This window comes from Nycticebus coucang, chromosome 10 (genome assembly GCF_027406575.1).
Source record: "Nycticebus coucang isolate mNycCou1 chromosome 10, mNycCou1.pri, whole genome shotgun sequence".
NCBI lineage: Eukaryota > Metazoa > Chordata > Mammalia > Primates > Lorisidae > Nycticebus > Nycticebus coucang.
The window spans coordinates 129,265,236-129,279,867 of record NC_069789.1 but is presented as its reverse complement, the minus strand read 5'-3'; the positions used below and the strand labels follow the sequence as shown (position 1 = coordinate 129,279,867).

The 14,632-nt window shown below is 44.7% G+C and overlaps 1 protein-coding gene across 2 annotated transcripts in view; it reads left to right on the top strand.

Moving 5' to 3' along the window:
• Positions 1-14,632, top strand: part of GPATCH1 (G-patch domain containing 1) — a 56,271-nt gene that overhangs the window by 35,459 nt on the left and 6,180 nt on the right. For both annotated transcript variants that reach the window (XM_053607530.1, XM_053607531.1), the window contains exons 12-18: positions 82-260; positions 1,075-1,202; positions 4,268-4,404; positions 4,723-4,895; positions 8,301-8,511; positions 11,241-11,348; positions 14,010-14,107. In XM_053607530.1, the coding sequence (XP_053463505.1) occupies positions 82-260; positions 1,075-1,202; positions 4,268-4,404; positions 4,723-4,895; positions 8,301-8,511; positions 11,241-11,348; positions 14,010-14,107 (1,034 nt within the window). The remainder of the gene's footprint in view (positions 1-81; positions 261-1,074; positions 1,203-4,267; positions 4,405-4,722; positions 4,896-8,300; positions 8,512-11,240; positions 11,349-14,009; positions 14,108-14,632) is intronic.

The following is a 14,632-nucleotide window of genomic DNA, read 5'->3' as shown; positions in this document are numbered from 1 at the left end:
GGCAGTGGTGGCCAGCAGATGTTCCCCTTTAAGACCCCTGCTTTTCCTAGAAGTGAAAGTTTCTTGCTCTCTGTGCCACAGATGCCCTGGAGCGTTGTCTGGACCCCGGCATGACAGAGTGGGAGCGAGGGCGCGAGCGCGAAGAGTTTGCCCGGGCGGCCGTGCTGTACGTGTCTTCCCACGCGACCTTGTCCTCCAGGTTCACTCATGCCAAGGAGGAAGATGATTCTGATCAGGTTGAAGTGCCTCGAGACCAAGAGGTCTGTCACCATCATGTCCCTACCTGCTGAACTTTAAAATTAGAACACTGTGGCTCGGCGCCTGTGACTCAAACGGCTAAGGCGCCAGCCACATACACCTGAGCTGGCAGGTTCGAATCCAGCCCAGGCTGCCAAATGACAATGATGGCTGCAACCAAAAAATAGCCGGGCGTTGTGGTGGGCACCTGTAGTCCCAGCTACTTGGGAGGCAGAGGCAGGGGAATCAATTGAGCCCAGGAGTTGGAGGTTGCTGTGAGCTCTGATGCCACAGCACTCTACCCAGGGCGACAGCTTGAGACTCTGTCTCAAAAAATAAATAAATAATAAAATTAGAATACTTCATAGCCTAATATTTTAAATCCTTAAGTGAAAAGATCAAAATTCAGGACAGCACCTGTGGATCAGTGAATAGGGTGCCTGCCCCATATACCGAGGGTGGCGGGTTTAAACCCAGCCCTGCCAAACTGCAGCAAAGAAATAGCCAGGCATTGTGGCAGGGGCCTGTAGTCCCAGCTACTTGGGAGGCTGAGGCAAGAGAATCGCCTAAGCTCAAGAGCTGGAGGTTGCTGTGAGCTGTGACGCCAGGCACTCTAACGAGAGCGACACAGTAAGACTTTGGAAAAAAAGATCAAAATTCATATGACATATAGAATAAGTAACTATTTAATGCCTTATTTTCTAATGTAGTTGAGCAAAAATGTTATAGCACAAGCTCTTTTGTAAATCTAGAAGATTGCTTGGAAATTTTTACATGGAAAAGCGGTCAGGTCAATTTATGATCACTTGATGAAACAGAATGCTTGTCTCTTCCCAGAATGATGTTGGTGACAAGCAGTCAGCTGTGAAGATGAAGATGTTTGGAAAGCTGACCCGAGACATGTTTGAATGGCACCCTGACAAGCTCCTGTGTAAGAGGTTCAACGTCCCTGACCCTTATCCAGAGTAAGTGAGATAAACCTGCCTTTATATCAGTACAAAACATTCCCCATATTAAAGCTAACTTTTTTCGTACATACTCATATGAATTCCTTTTTTCTACTTATTTTTATTTTTTGAGATAGAATCTCACTTTGTCACCCTAGGGTTGAGTGCTGTGATGTCACAGCTCGCAGCAGCCTGAGACTCTTGGGGCTCAAGCGATTCTCCCTCCTCAGCCTCCCGAGTAGCTGGGATGACAATCTCCCTCCACAATGCCCAGCTAGTTTTTCTGTTTTAGTAGAGACAGGGTCTCGCTCTTGCTCAGGCTGGCCTCGAACTCCTGAGCTCTGGTGATCCACCCACCTTGGCCTCCTAGAGTGCTGGGATTATAGGCATGAGCCACTGTGCCTAAATTCCTTTTTTTCTAAATGAACTTACTTGTGTATCCTTGGAGGTTCAAATGAACAGATTTGCTTTAATAAATTGCTGGTATAATTTGTCACTAAAATGATAAACATTCAGATAGAAAACTTTATCTTTCTTTTTTTTTTTTTTTGGTTGCAGTTCAGCCGGGGCCGGGTTTGAACCCGCCACCCTCAGTATATGGGGCCGGTGCCTTACCGACTGAGCCACAGGCACCGCCCCTCTTTTTTTTTTTTTTAATTGATACAGAGTCTCACTTTGTCACCCTCCGTAGAGTGCCATGGCCTGACAGCTCACGGCAACTTCAAACTCTTGGGCTTGAGCAATTCTCTGGCCTCAGCCTCCCAAGTAGCTGGGACTATAAGGCAGCCACCACAATATCTGGCTGTTTTTTTGTTGAAGTTGTCATTGTTGTTTAGCAGGCCTGGACCGGGCTCGAACCTGCCAGCCTTGGTATATGTGGCTGGTGCCCTACTCACTGAGCTTCAGGCACCGAGTCTTTTTTTTTTTTTTTTTTTTTTTAGAGACACAGTCTCACTCTGTCCCCAGGCCTAGGATAGGAGTACCATGGCCTCAGCCTAGCTCACAGCAACCTCAAATTCCTGGGCTCAAGCGATCCTCTTGCATCAGCCTCCCCAGTAATTGGGACTACAGGTGGGGTATTCTCACTGCAGTTAGGTTATATCTCAAAGTGGTTTTGATTTGCATTTTTCTGATGATAAGGGACAATGAGCATTTTTTCATGTGTTTTTGGCCATTTGTCTGTCTTCTTGGGAAAAGATTCTATTCATGTCTGTTGCCCAGTGATTAATGGGGTTGGGTTGTTTTGTTCTTTTCTTGTTGATTTGCTTGAGTTCTTAATAGATTTTGGTTACTAACCCTTTGTCAGATTCATAACATGCAAATATCTTTTCCCACTCAGAAGGTTGTCTATTTGCTTTGTTTATTGTGTCCTTAGCTGTGCAGAAGCTTTTTAGCTTGATCCGATCACATTTATTTATTTTTGTCACTGCTGCAATTGCCAATGGGGTCTCTTTCCCAAGGTAAGAGTTATTATTATTATCATTTTTTTTCGTAGAGACAGAGTCTCACTTTATGGCACTCAGTAGAGTGCTGTGGCATCACACAGCTCACAGCAACCTCCAACTCCTGGGCTTAAGCGATTCTCTTGCCTCAGCCTCCCGAGTAGCTGGGACTACAGGCGCCTGCCACAATGCCCAGCTATTTTTTGGTTGCAGTTCAGCCGGGGCCGGGTTTGAACCCACCACCCTCGGTATATGGGGCCGGCGCCTTACCAACTGAGCCACAGGCGCCGCCCCAAGGTAAGAGTTATTCCCACACTTTTTTCTTTTGAGACAGACCCTCAAGCTGTCGCCCTGGGTAGAGTGCCGTTGCATCACAGCTCACAGCAACCTTCAACTCCTGGGCTCAAGTGATTCTCTTGCCTCCGCCTCCCAAGTAGCTGGGACTACAGGCACCCGCCACAACGTCTGGCTATTTTTTGGTTGCAGCCATCATTGTTGTTTGGCAGGCCCGGGCTGGATTAAAACCCGCCAGCTCAGGTATATGTGGCTGGCACCTTAGCCGCTTGAGCCACAGGCGCCGAGCCAATTCCCACATATTTTGTGTCTTAGATTTAAATCTTTTATCTAGCATGAGTTAATTTTTGTGAGTGGTGTGGAGGTGTGGTTATAGTTTCTATGTTTTACCTGTGGCTAACCAGCTCTCTCAGCACCATTTATTAAACAGGGATTCTTTTCACCAGTGTATGCTTTTGTTTACTTTATCAAAGGTTATTTGGTGGTATGAGGCTGGTTTCCTATCTAGGTTCTCTTCTTTTTTTTTTTTTTTTTTGTTTGCAGTTTTTGGCTGGGGCTGGGTTTGAACCCACCACCTCTGGTATATGGGGCCAGCGCCCTCCTCCTTTGAGCCACAGGCGTGGCCTCTAGGTTCTCTTCCTTGTTCCATAGATACACTTCTCTATTTTTATGTCAATCCCTTGTGTTTTGATCACTGTAGACTTGTAGTATTACCTAAAGTCTTGTAACATGATGTGTCCAGATTTGTTTTTAGTTTGTAGAATTACATTAGTGATTCATTGTTTTCTCTGGTTTCATATAAAGCAAAGAACTATTTTTTCAAGTTGTTTGCTGCCTTTTTAATGCTGTTCATATGGTTTATATTTAAAATGTTGTTGACATTTTCTCATTCTCTTTATGAAAGTTCAATACTTTGATATCTGATTATAAACACTTCCTGAACACATATACAGTTGAAACAGAGACGTTGTCAGAACATTTAGGTATTTTTTTTTTTTTTTTTTGTGGTTTTTGGCCTGGGCTGGGTTTGAACCCGCCACCTCCGGCATATGGGGCCGGCGCCCTACTCCTTGAGCCACAGGCACTGCCCAGGTATGTTTTTTTATCAGTGGAACTTTTCCTTAATGGCAGTCTGTTTTCAAATTAAAATTCTTGCCCTTACCATAATAAGGAAAAACTCATTATACCTAAAGTCAACCATTCTGAATTCTGAAACTGCTTTGAGAACTAAAAGCATCTTAGGGGACCTTCTGTCCATATGGAATAGCTGGTGGAAAATTTCGCGGGAAGTAGATTTTATCCTAGCAGCTGTTATTAAAATGATTGCCCTTTTCTGTCAACTCCCAGTTCCACTGTAGTTGGCTTACCAAGAGTGAAGCGTGACAAGTACTCTGTCTTCAACTTCCTGACAGTCCCAGAGACGGCCTCCTTGCCCACAACTCAAGCATCAAGTGAAAAGGGGCCACAGCACCGAGGTCCTGACAGTGAGTGGAGCTTCCCTGGGTCTCAGGCAGACGGGGGTGTCAATCAGTAGCCTGTTGGGAAAGTCAGAAGTGAAGGGGGGTCTAGTCCTGGAGATACGCGTCATGCCCCTCCCCCTCCATGAAGAGGATTGCTCACGTTAATAAATACCTCCTGGTGTTGTCCACATGTTGGGGTCCAGGGTTGGGGCTGTGCCTCTGCCACACCCCCTGCCCTGCTCAGCTCGTGTCCGGGGTAGACAGACCCACGTTCTGTGATTAGTGAAGAACTGCCTTTTGCTTGCTAAAATTCTGCTGTTATGTCTGTGTCCTACCTTTCAGAATCAAGGAAACCATCCAGATGGGATACATCTAAACAAGAGAAGAAAGAAGATTCTATTAGTGAATTTTTAAGTTTGGCTCGATCCAAAGTTGGCCCACCTAAACAAGAGTCCAGTCCGGTAGTGGCCCAAGAGGAAGGGCGTGCACCCATCTTGGAGTCGCCCTCAGACACGGTACATGGGGCTTTCAGATTCTCTTACCGTTGCCGCCCTCTGAGGTGAAGCTTTCTCATTACTTGGTAGCAGGGTTCAGCACCCTGTGAGGGCCGGAAATACCCTCGGCTTTGAGGGCTGTTCAGTTGCTCCCATAGCTATTCATTTCTGCTGTTGTGTATGAAAGAAACAATAGCCAACTATGTGAACCACTGGGTAAAGCTACAGTCTGACAAAACTATTTATAGGCCGGGCGCAGTGGCTCACACCTGTAATCCCAGCATTCTGGGAGGCTGAGGTGGGTGGATTGCCTGAGCTCAGGAGTTGGAGACTAGCTTGAGCAAGAGCCAGACACTGTCTCTCTTTTTTTTTTAATCACCCTCAGTAGAGTGCTATGGCGTCACAGCTCACAGTAACCTCCAGCTCTTGGGCTTAGGCGATTCTCTTGCCTCAGCCTCCCAAGTAGCTGGGACTACAGGCACCCACCACAACGCCTGGCTAGAGACCCTGTCTCTTAAAAAAAAAAAAAAAAAAAAACTAGAAAACTAGCTGGGTGTTGTGTTCAGCACCTGTAATCCAGCTACTTTGGAGGCTGAGGCAAGAGGTTCGCTTTTAGCCCAAGAATTTGAGGTTGTCATGAACTGTAACACTACGGCACTCTACCCAGGGTGACTAAGTGAGAGTTTATCTTGGAAAAAAAAAACAACTCTGTTTACAGAGACTAGCGGCGGGCTGGATTTGACCCACAGGCTTTACAGTTTAACAATTCAATCATAGCTTTAATCATTTGAGCACAGGTTATAAAATTCTCTCTTTAGAATGGCTATCACTTAGGCTTAACCAAAGAAACAAAATTCAATTTAGGGCGGCGCCTGTGGCTCAGTGAGTAGGGCGCCAGCCCCATATGCCAAGGGTGGCGGGTTCAAACCCAGCCCCGGCCAAACTGCAACAAAAAAATAGCTGGGTGCTATGGCGGGCACCTGTAGTCCCAGCTACTCGGGAGGCTGAGGCAAGAGAATCGCTTAAGCCCAGAAGCTGGAGGTTGCTGTGAGCTGTGTGATGCCACGGCACTCTACCAAGGGCCATAAAGTGAGACTCTGTCTCTAAAAAAAAAAAAAAAAATTCAATTTATTTCTATTGGATAAGATAATTTTCCAAATGGTTAAATATTCTCTCGCAGAGAAAAAAAGGGAGAATACCCATTGGAATTTTTAAAATTACTGTTTTATTAGGGGCGGGACACAGTGTAGGAAGGACTTTACCTAAGAAATACAATCAGTGTAACCTAATTCTTTGTCCCCTCAATGAATCTTCCCAAACAATAAAAAAAGAGACACCCCCCCAAAAGTAAAATAAAATTATTGCTTTAATGGTTAAAATTTGAACTTGATAAAAAGTTTTTTATTTCTAATAATCGTCTCATTTAAAATTTGTTATTTTTTAAAAAAATAAAAATTGTTATCTTTAAAAAAATGAACATGCATCTATATTTTTGTTATGTACAGTTTAGTGCGTTGTAACATATGTATATACTCAAGAGACTGGGGTGGCCAGCAGTGGTGGCTCATGCCTGTAATCCCAGCACTCTGGGAGGCTGAAGCAGGTGGATCGCTTGAGCTCAGAGTTCAAATGTAGCCTTGGCAACACGACAGGGCATTTTCTCTTAAAAGGCAAACAAACAAACAAAAAAACCCAAAGCAAAACCAAATACACATGTATAAGTTCAGATTCGTATAACCATTGCTGCTGTGAGACTGCCGATGTGATTCCTTCACACTGCCCTCCTCCAGTCCCCTGTCAACCACTGATGTAGCCTCTTCCTCTGTGGTCTTACTGTTTCCAGAATGGCATATAAATGGAATCAAGCCATGTCTGTGTATAGAGAGATAGAGCCTTTTGAGACTGGTGCCACACTGGCATCATGCCTTTGAGATGCATCAGTAGTTCATCTGATTTATTGCTGAATTTTTATTGTATGGAGGTACCACAGTTTGCTGATCCATTCACCTATTAAAGGCACTTGGGTTATTTCTAGCTTTTAGCTATAAAGCTGCTGGAAACTTTCATGTGCAGGTTTTTTGTTTGTTTGTTTTTTCTCTCTGAGATGGAATCTCACTCTGTCCCTGGGTACAATGCTATGGCATCACAGCTCACAGCAACCTCAAACTCTTGGGCTCAACCAATCCTCCTGCTTCAGCCTCCCAAGCAGCTGGGACTACAGGGCTTCTGCCACAATGCTTGGCTAGTCTTTCTATTTTTAGTAGAGATGGGGTCTTGTTCTTGCTCAGGCTGGTCTTAAACTCCTGAGCTCAGGTGATCCACCCTCCTCAGTCTCCCAGAATGCCAGGATTACAGGCGTGAGCCCCCACACCTGTCCTTTCATTTGCAGGTTTTTATATGAACCTAAGCTTTCACTTCTCCTGGTAGTGGGATTGCTGGGTAATACGTACATATGTATTTAACTTGGTAAGAAACTGCTATTCCAAACTGGATTTTGGAATAAGTGTGCTCTTATTAGGTGCATACACATTTAGGATTGTTATATCTTTTTTTTTTTTGTAGAGATAGTCTCACTCTATCGCCCTCGGGAGAGTGCCGTGGCCTCACACAGCTCACAGCAACCTCCAACTCCTGGGCTTAGGCGATTCTCCTGCCTCAGCCTCCTGAGTAGCCACTCTGGCTCTATGTTACATTACAGACAGAGTGTGCAGATAGACTCTGAACATCTCATCAGTGTTCAGCGTTTTTTGCTTTCAGCAGTTACACATATTTTAGAAGAACTGATGCAGAGATAACATGCTATTTTGTTTACTCAAATATTTGCCATTTCTGTTGCTTTTTTTCTTCATTCCTGAAGTTTCAAACTCCCCTCACCTATCATTTCCCTCTATCCAAGAAACTTCCTTCAGCATTTCTTTTAGAGCAGTTGCATCAATGGATTCTCTTAAATTTCCTTCACCTGAGAACTTCTTGGTTTTCATCTTTATTCCTGAAGGAAGTTTTTGCTGGATATAGAATTCTGGGCTGACAGTTCTTTTAGCCCTTTACAAATGTTGTACCTCATTTTGTTCATCTATTTGTAGCAAGGTGATTTTTCTGTGGCCGTCTTAAAATTTTTTACTTTGTCTTCAGTTTTCAGATACATGATTGTGATATATCCGGGTACGAATTTGAGTTTATTTTGTCTGGGGTTTGCTGAGTTGCTTGAATCTCTAAGTTTTAAAACAGGACAGAGGCACTGTGCTTTACCCTGTTTTTCTGTATCCTTTGCAATTTCTGTTACTGACCAGTCTCCATGAGAGATGGATACCCAAGTACATGAGCAAAACATAAATGAGTGTTCTCGAATGTCCGGCTCCCTTTTAGCCTTGTTTCTATGTTCCTAACTCTTACTTCTTTATTCCTTACTCTTAACTCCTCATACAGATGGTAAACAAAGGTGTGGATTCACAGGCTGAAGAAGGTAGCCGCCCATCCATGGACTTATTCAAGGCTATCTTTGCCAGCTCCTCAGATGAAAAGTCCTCGTCCTCTGAGGATGAGCAAGATGACAGTGAGGATGAGCTGGTGGAGACTGGGGAGGCCAACTTCACAAGTTCCCAAGACACCGACTTGAGGGAATCTTCTTTGACACAGGGTATGTTAGCATTTCAGACTTGGGATCTAAGGGAGAAAACGATGATGTCTTTTGGGAAGCTGCTTCTTTTTTTAGTCTTTAATTAGCAATCAGTGATAATTAATCTTTTATTTTTGAGACATTAGCCTCAGTCTATCGCCCTTGGTAGAGTGCTCTGGCATCATAGCTCACAGCAACCTCAAACTCTTGGGCTCACATGATCTTCTAACCTCAGCCTCCCTAGTAGCTGTAACTATAGGCGCCCACCACCATGCCCGGGTAGTTTTTCTATTTTTAGTAGAGAGGGGACTCACCTGCCTCGGTCTCCCAGAATGCTGGCATTACAGGCATGAGCACCCGTACCCGCTTTAATCTTTTATATTTTCAATTGGGATGGAGCATAGTTGTTGTTTTGTTTTTTCTTCTTTCTTTCTTTTTCTATCTGGAAAGTATATCTCTGGTATAGTTTTTGGCTAGCAGTGTTTGATGATATTGTTTTTTCCAACTTACCCTAGGTGAGAAGAATTTAAGAATAGTAAAATTTTCATCTAAAAAGGTAGTTTATTTTAGGGCCATGCCTGTGGCTCAGTGGGTAGGGCGCCAGCCCCATATACTGAGGGTGGTGGGTTCAAACCTGGCCCTGGCCAAACTGCAACAACAACAAAAAAATAGCTTGGCATTGTGGTGGGTGCCAGCTACTCAGGAGGCTGAGGCAAGAGAATTGCCTAAGCCCAAGAGCTGGAGGTTGCTATGAGTGGTGATGCCACGGCACTCTACCAAGGATGACAAAGTGAGACACTGTCTCAAAAAAAAAAGATAGTTTATTTTATAAAACCGAGCCAGTGAGGAAGTGCCAGGATTATAGGAAAACATTTGGTCATGAAGTGTGTAGGACTTCTGCCTGTTTTCCTCTGTGTAGGGCAAATTGCACAGTCTGAATCAACAGTCTAATAGGCATTGCCAGCTGCACAGTAGCTCTTGATAAATGGTGTCTGTTCTCAAAGTGTGGGTCTGACACTTTGTTAGTAGCCTGTCCTACTTGTATTTTTTTTTTTGCAGTTTTGGCCGGGGCCAGGCTTAATATATGGTATATGGGGCCAGTGCCCTACTTCTTGAGCTGCAGGCGCTGCCCTGGGTGGGGGTGGTATTTTTTGAGAATTCCTACTCTATCACCCTGGGTAGAGTGCTATGGCATCATAGCTCACAGCAACCTCAAATTCTTGGGCTCAAGTGATCTTGTTTTAGCCTCCTAAATATCCTGGACTACAGGCACCTGTCACAACACCTGGCTAGTTTTTCTATACTTAATAGAGAAAGGGTCTCACTCTTGCTCAGGCTGGTCTCGAGCCTCGGCCTCCCAGAGTGCTGGGATTACAGGCGTGAGCTACTGCCCGGCAGCCTGTCCTGTTTGTTCTGTCCATCCCTGCTAGGAGTTTCAGGCCCTAGAAAGGAGAGCTTCTGGCACTTGCCTTGGTGGGAAAATTTTTCAGAAGCTTGGTTGGGTGGACACAATTTCCCATGTGAGTCTTAAAGTAATGTTTTTCAACCTTTTTTATCTTATGGGGTGCTTGAACCTATAGTTAAACTTCCACGGCACACTTAAATTATGTTGATCAGAAAAAAGAGTGAAAAAAGAATATGCTTACTATGCTTTGAACTTCTTTTGAAAATAATTTAATTCATGATCTTTAAAAATTTTCAAGGCACACTTAAGATCCTCCTGTGGCACACCAGTGTGCCGCCGCACACCAGGTGAAAGGCTCTGGCTTAGTGTTCTGTCTGCTCCTGTCAGTTGATGGTGGACTTGGGTGTAATTTTTTTTTTTAGAGACAATGTCTCACTATGTCACCCTTGGTAGAGTGCCATGGCTTCACACCTCACAGCAACCTCAAATTCTTGGGCTTAAGCGATTCTCCTGCCTCAGCCTCCCAAGTAGCTGGGACTACAGGCACCGGCCTCAACGCCCGCCTATTTTTTTGTTGCAGTTGTCATTGTTGTTTAGCTGTCCCCGGGCTGGATTCGAACCCGCCAGCCTTGGTATATGTGGCTGACGCCCTACCCATTGAGCTATGGGCACCGCCTAATTTCTGAGGACTTTTATACAAAAAATTACATAGAAATATAAAATATTTTTCCCCCTTAGGTGGTTGTGAATATCATCAGCCTATTTCTTTTTTCTATGGGGAAAAATAACACACTTTTTACTGCAAAGTCAAATATACCTGAATTAAAATTTTTTTTAAGTATAGGAATGTAGAAAGCTTGAATCTCTGTCATTCCATTTCCCAGAAATAACCACTGTTAACACTTTGATGTGTTTTCCAGACTTTTTCCATTTTTATGTATCTTCTATCTGTAAACGTAGTAAACCTGCTTAAAAAACAAAGTCATTATTGCGAACATGATCATATATCTTTGGGTTTTTTTCTATGATAATTTTGAGTGAAATTATTCTCCCTTAGTTTTCTGGGATGGGACACAGTCTTGTATCCCTGAGTACAAGTTTTGATGTCTTTCCGACGGCCCTTTCTTGGGGACATACTTGGACTCTCGTTCAGGTCTTAGGGAGGCCAGAGTGTGTGCCCACTGGTATCCTCCCCGCCCTGTGCTGTAGCCCTGGATGCACTCGGCCTAGTTAAGCCAAGTGGTGAAGAAAAGCACGCATTATCTGGTGGCAATAGACATTGATGAAAGACTCAGGCGCATTAATATTGGCGAGTGAATGAAATTAATACCCTGGTGTTTTTCAGCTCCTGAGCCAGCTCCCCATGAGCTGGCACCTTCGTTCCCTATACAAAAGATGCAGATTGAAGAAAGAGAAGAGTTCGGCCCTCGCCTGCCCCCCGTCTTCTGCCCCAGTGAGTGTGGGCCTCTTTGGGTCTTCTCTCCGCATCAGCTCGCATCACAGAACTCTCATGATGCTGTCGCCCATCTAGCGCCCTGAGGCCGACCGCACAGGCTGCCATGTCTACTTCATCTGTTTTCAGCCCTGCTTGGGAGCCCGTCTTCATTTCATATCTGAATATTTGTTGGTGCTGTATAGCTTCAGAGACCATGAAACTCTTTTTCCTTAATTACAGTTTTTTTTGTTTTTTTTTTTGCGGTTTTTGGCCAGGGCTGGGTTCGAACCCACCACCTCCAGCATATGGGGCCGGCACCCTACTCCTTGAGCCACAGACGCCGCCCAGATTTTTTTCTTTTTTTTTTTTTTTCAAGAGACAGAGTCTCATTTTATCGCCCTTGGTTAGAGTGCTGTGGCGTCACAGCTCACAGCAACCTCCAACTCCTGGGCTTAGGCAATTCTCTTGCCTCAGCCTCCCGAGCAGCTGGGACTACAGGCGCCTGCCACAATACCCAGCTATTTTTTTGTTGTAGTTTGGCCGGGGCTGGGTACAAACCTACTACCCTCAGTATATGGAGCTGGCATCCTACTCACTGAGCCACAGGCGCTGCCCTAATTTCAGATTTTTACAGTAGGATCCTAAGTTGTCATGTCGAACAGAGCTTAAGGAAAAAGAGAGAAATAAAAAAGTAAAAAATCTAGCATAGAAAGATGGGAGGGGAATGGCAGGGAAAGTAATTTAAGATTCTTTTTTACTTTGGCTAATGTAGCAAATAAAATAAAATTTTTTTTTTTTTGAGACAGAGTTTTACTCTGGCATCCTGGGTAGGGTGTGGTGGCATCATCATAACTCATAGCAACCTCAAGTGGTCCTCCTGACTCAGCCTCCCAAGTAGCTGGGACTATAGGCACCCGCCACACTGCCTGGCCAATTTTTCTATTTTTAGTAGACGTGGGGTCTCACTCTTGCTCAGGCTGGTCTTGAACTCCTGAGCTCAAGGGATCTGCCCACCTCGGCCTCCCAGAGTGCCGAGATCACAGATGTGGGCCACTACTCCCAGTAAGAAGTGATTTTTCAAAAACTAGCATTAAATGAAAAGTTTGAAGAGGTCAAATTTTGAAAAATCTGAGGACTAGAAAATTGCAGATGCTTCCTAACTGGGTCTGGAAAATATCCAGACTCCTGAAGCGCCTTGAAGAGATGACTTAATGGCTTGCATTGCATCTCCCATTGTGAATGTTTGTTGGTTTTGATTACCTGGAAATTGATGACCCGTGGAAACATTTTGGTCTGAATTTGGAGCTAGAGAATCTCGGTACATGCAGCTTCTTTGGTTATTTTGAATGATTACATAGATTAGGTTGTTTCGATGATACTATTTTAGTGTTCCAATTATAAGACAAATTCTTACCAAATGTGTTTTTGATAAGGGAGGACAATGTAAGAAGAGGTGACATTTATGTGCCAGATTCTGGGATATGGGATTCAGGTGCATGGCCCTGTCTAATCCACTCATGTTGCTAGAACTGTGCTCCCCAGCCCCCAGGCTGCAGACAGTACCTGTGTATGGCCTGTTATGAACTGGGCTGCACAGTAGGTGTGCAGTGGTGAGGATGGGGCTCCCCATGCTTGCATCACCGCCTAACCTCTGCCTCCTGTCAGATCAGGGTACATTAGATTCTCATAGGAACACGAACCCTGTAGGTGTGAGGGATCTGAGTTTCCGGCTCCTTATGAGGATCTAGTCCCCATCCCCCACACCCCAGGCTGTGGAAAATTGTCTTCCATGAATCTGGTTCCTGGTGCCAAAATGGTAGGGACTGAGAGGTCAAAGGCCGAAAATAAAAGATTATTCTGAACATGAATGAAAGGAAACGGAGTCCAGGTTTTGTGTAGGTAATAGCGGCCTTTATTCCCATCTGGGTGCTGGTGAGCTGAGTTCGAAAAGGAAGTCAGCACGTGGGTTAAGGTGGATGGGGATTTAAAGGGTCAGAGGGGTAAGGATTCTTTTTTTTTTTTTTTTGAGACAGAGCCTCAAGCTGTCACCCTGGGTAGAGTGCTGTGGCATCACAGCTCACAGCAACCTCCAACTCCTGGGCTCAAGCGATCCTGCCTCTGCCTCCCAAGTAGCTGGGACTACAGGCGCCCATCACAATGCCTGGCTATTTTTTTGGTTGTAGCCATCATTGTTGTTTGGCAGGCCCGGGCTGGATTTGAACCCGCCAGCTCAGGTGTACATGGCTGGCGCCTTAGCTGCTTGAGCCACAGGTGCTGAGCCTCTTTTTTTTTTTTTTTTTTTGAACCCACCACCTCTGGTATATGGGGCTGGTCCCCTACTCCCTGAGCCACAGGCAACACCAGGATAGGGATTCTTATTATCCCCTTTTTATAGGGGGGAAAGGTCACAGAGCTGAGTTTCCAATGCTGGTCCATCTCTGCACTTGCCTGAGGAGAAGGCTTCTGGCCATTGGTCGCCTTTATCTCATCTGGCAGATAAGGCTGTGGTGGGATACTGATTGGATTGGTGCTACAGATGGATGTGCTGATCTGTTTATCAGTGGGGCAGATGCATCTGTCTCCGTCAGGGTTCTAATTTGGTAATTTAGGAACTTACTTTTTAAAAATAGTTTTTATTTTTTCCCTGTAGGTCCTATGCTGATCACATTTGTGTTTCAGATGCTCGTCAAAAACCTGAGGAACCTCAGAAAGAGAAACACAAGAAGAACAAAGAAAAACACAAGACGAAGAAAGAGCACAAACGAAAGAAGGAGAAGGTGAGAAACTTGGGGGTCCCAGCTCGATTCTGTCAGGCAGAGGAGCACCATTCCCCAGCCATGGGGCAGTTGTGATGAGGGCGCAGGTCTCTCTCTGCCTTCACAAAAATGTTCAGTTTTTCAGAAACTTTGTTTTTCTTTCTGAACAGAATATTTTAATTTGCTCAATTATTTAAAAAAAAAATTTTTTTTTTTTTTTTTTTTGAGACAAAGTCTCACAGTAACCTCAAACTCTTGGGCTCAATCGATTCTCTTGCCTCAGCCTCCCAAGTAGCTGGGACTACAGGCGCCCGCCACCACGCCCGGCTATTTTTTGTTACAGTTGTCATTGTCATTTAGTTGGCCCAGGCCGGGTTCCAACCCGCCACCCTCGGTGTATGTAGCTGTAACCACTGTGCTATGGATGCTGAGCCTAAAAAAAATTTTTTTGAAGCCATGTGCAGTAGGGCCACCTGTAATCCCGATACACTGGGAGGCCAAAACAAAAATTTTGTTTTTTAATGGCTCCATCAACCAAATCCCTCA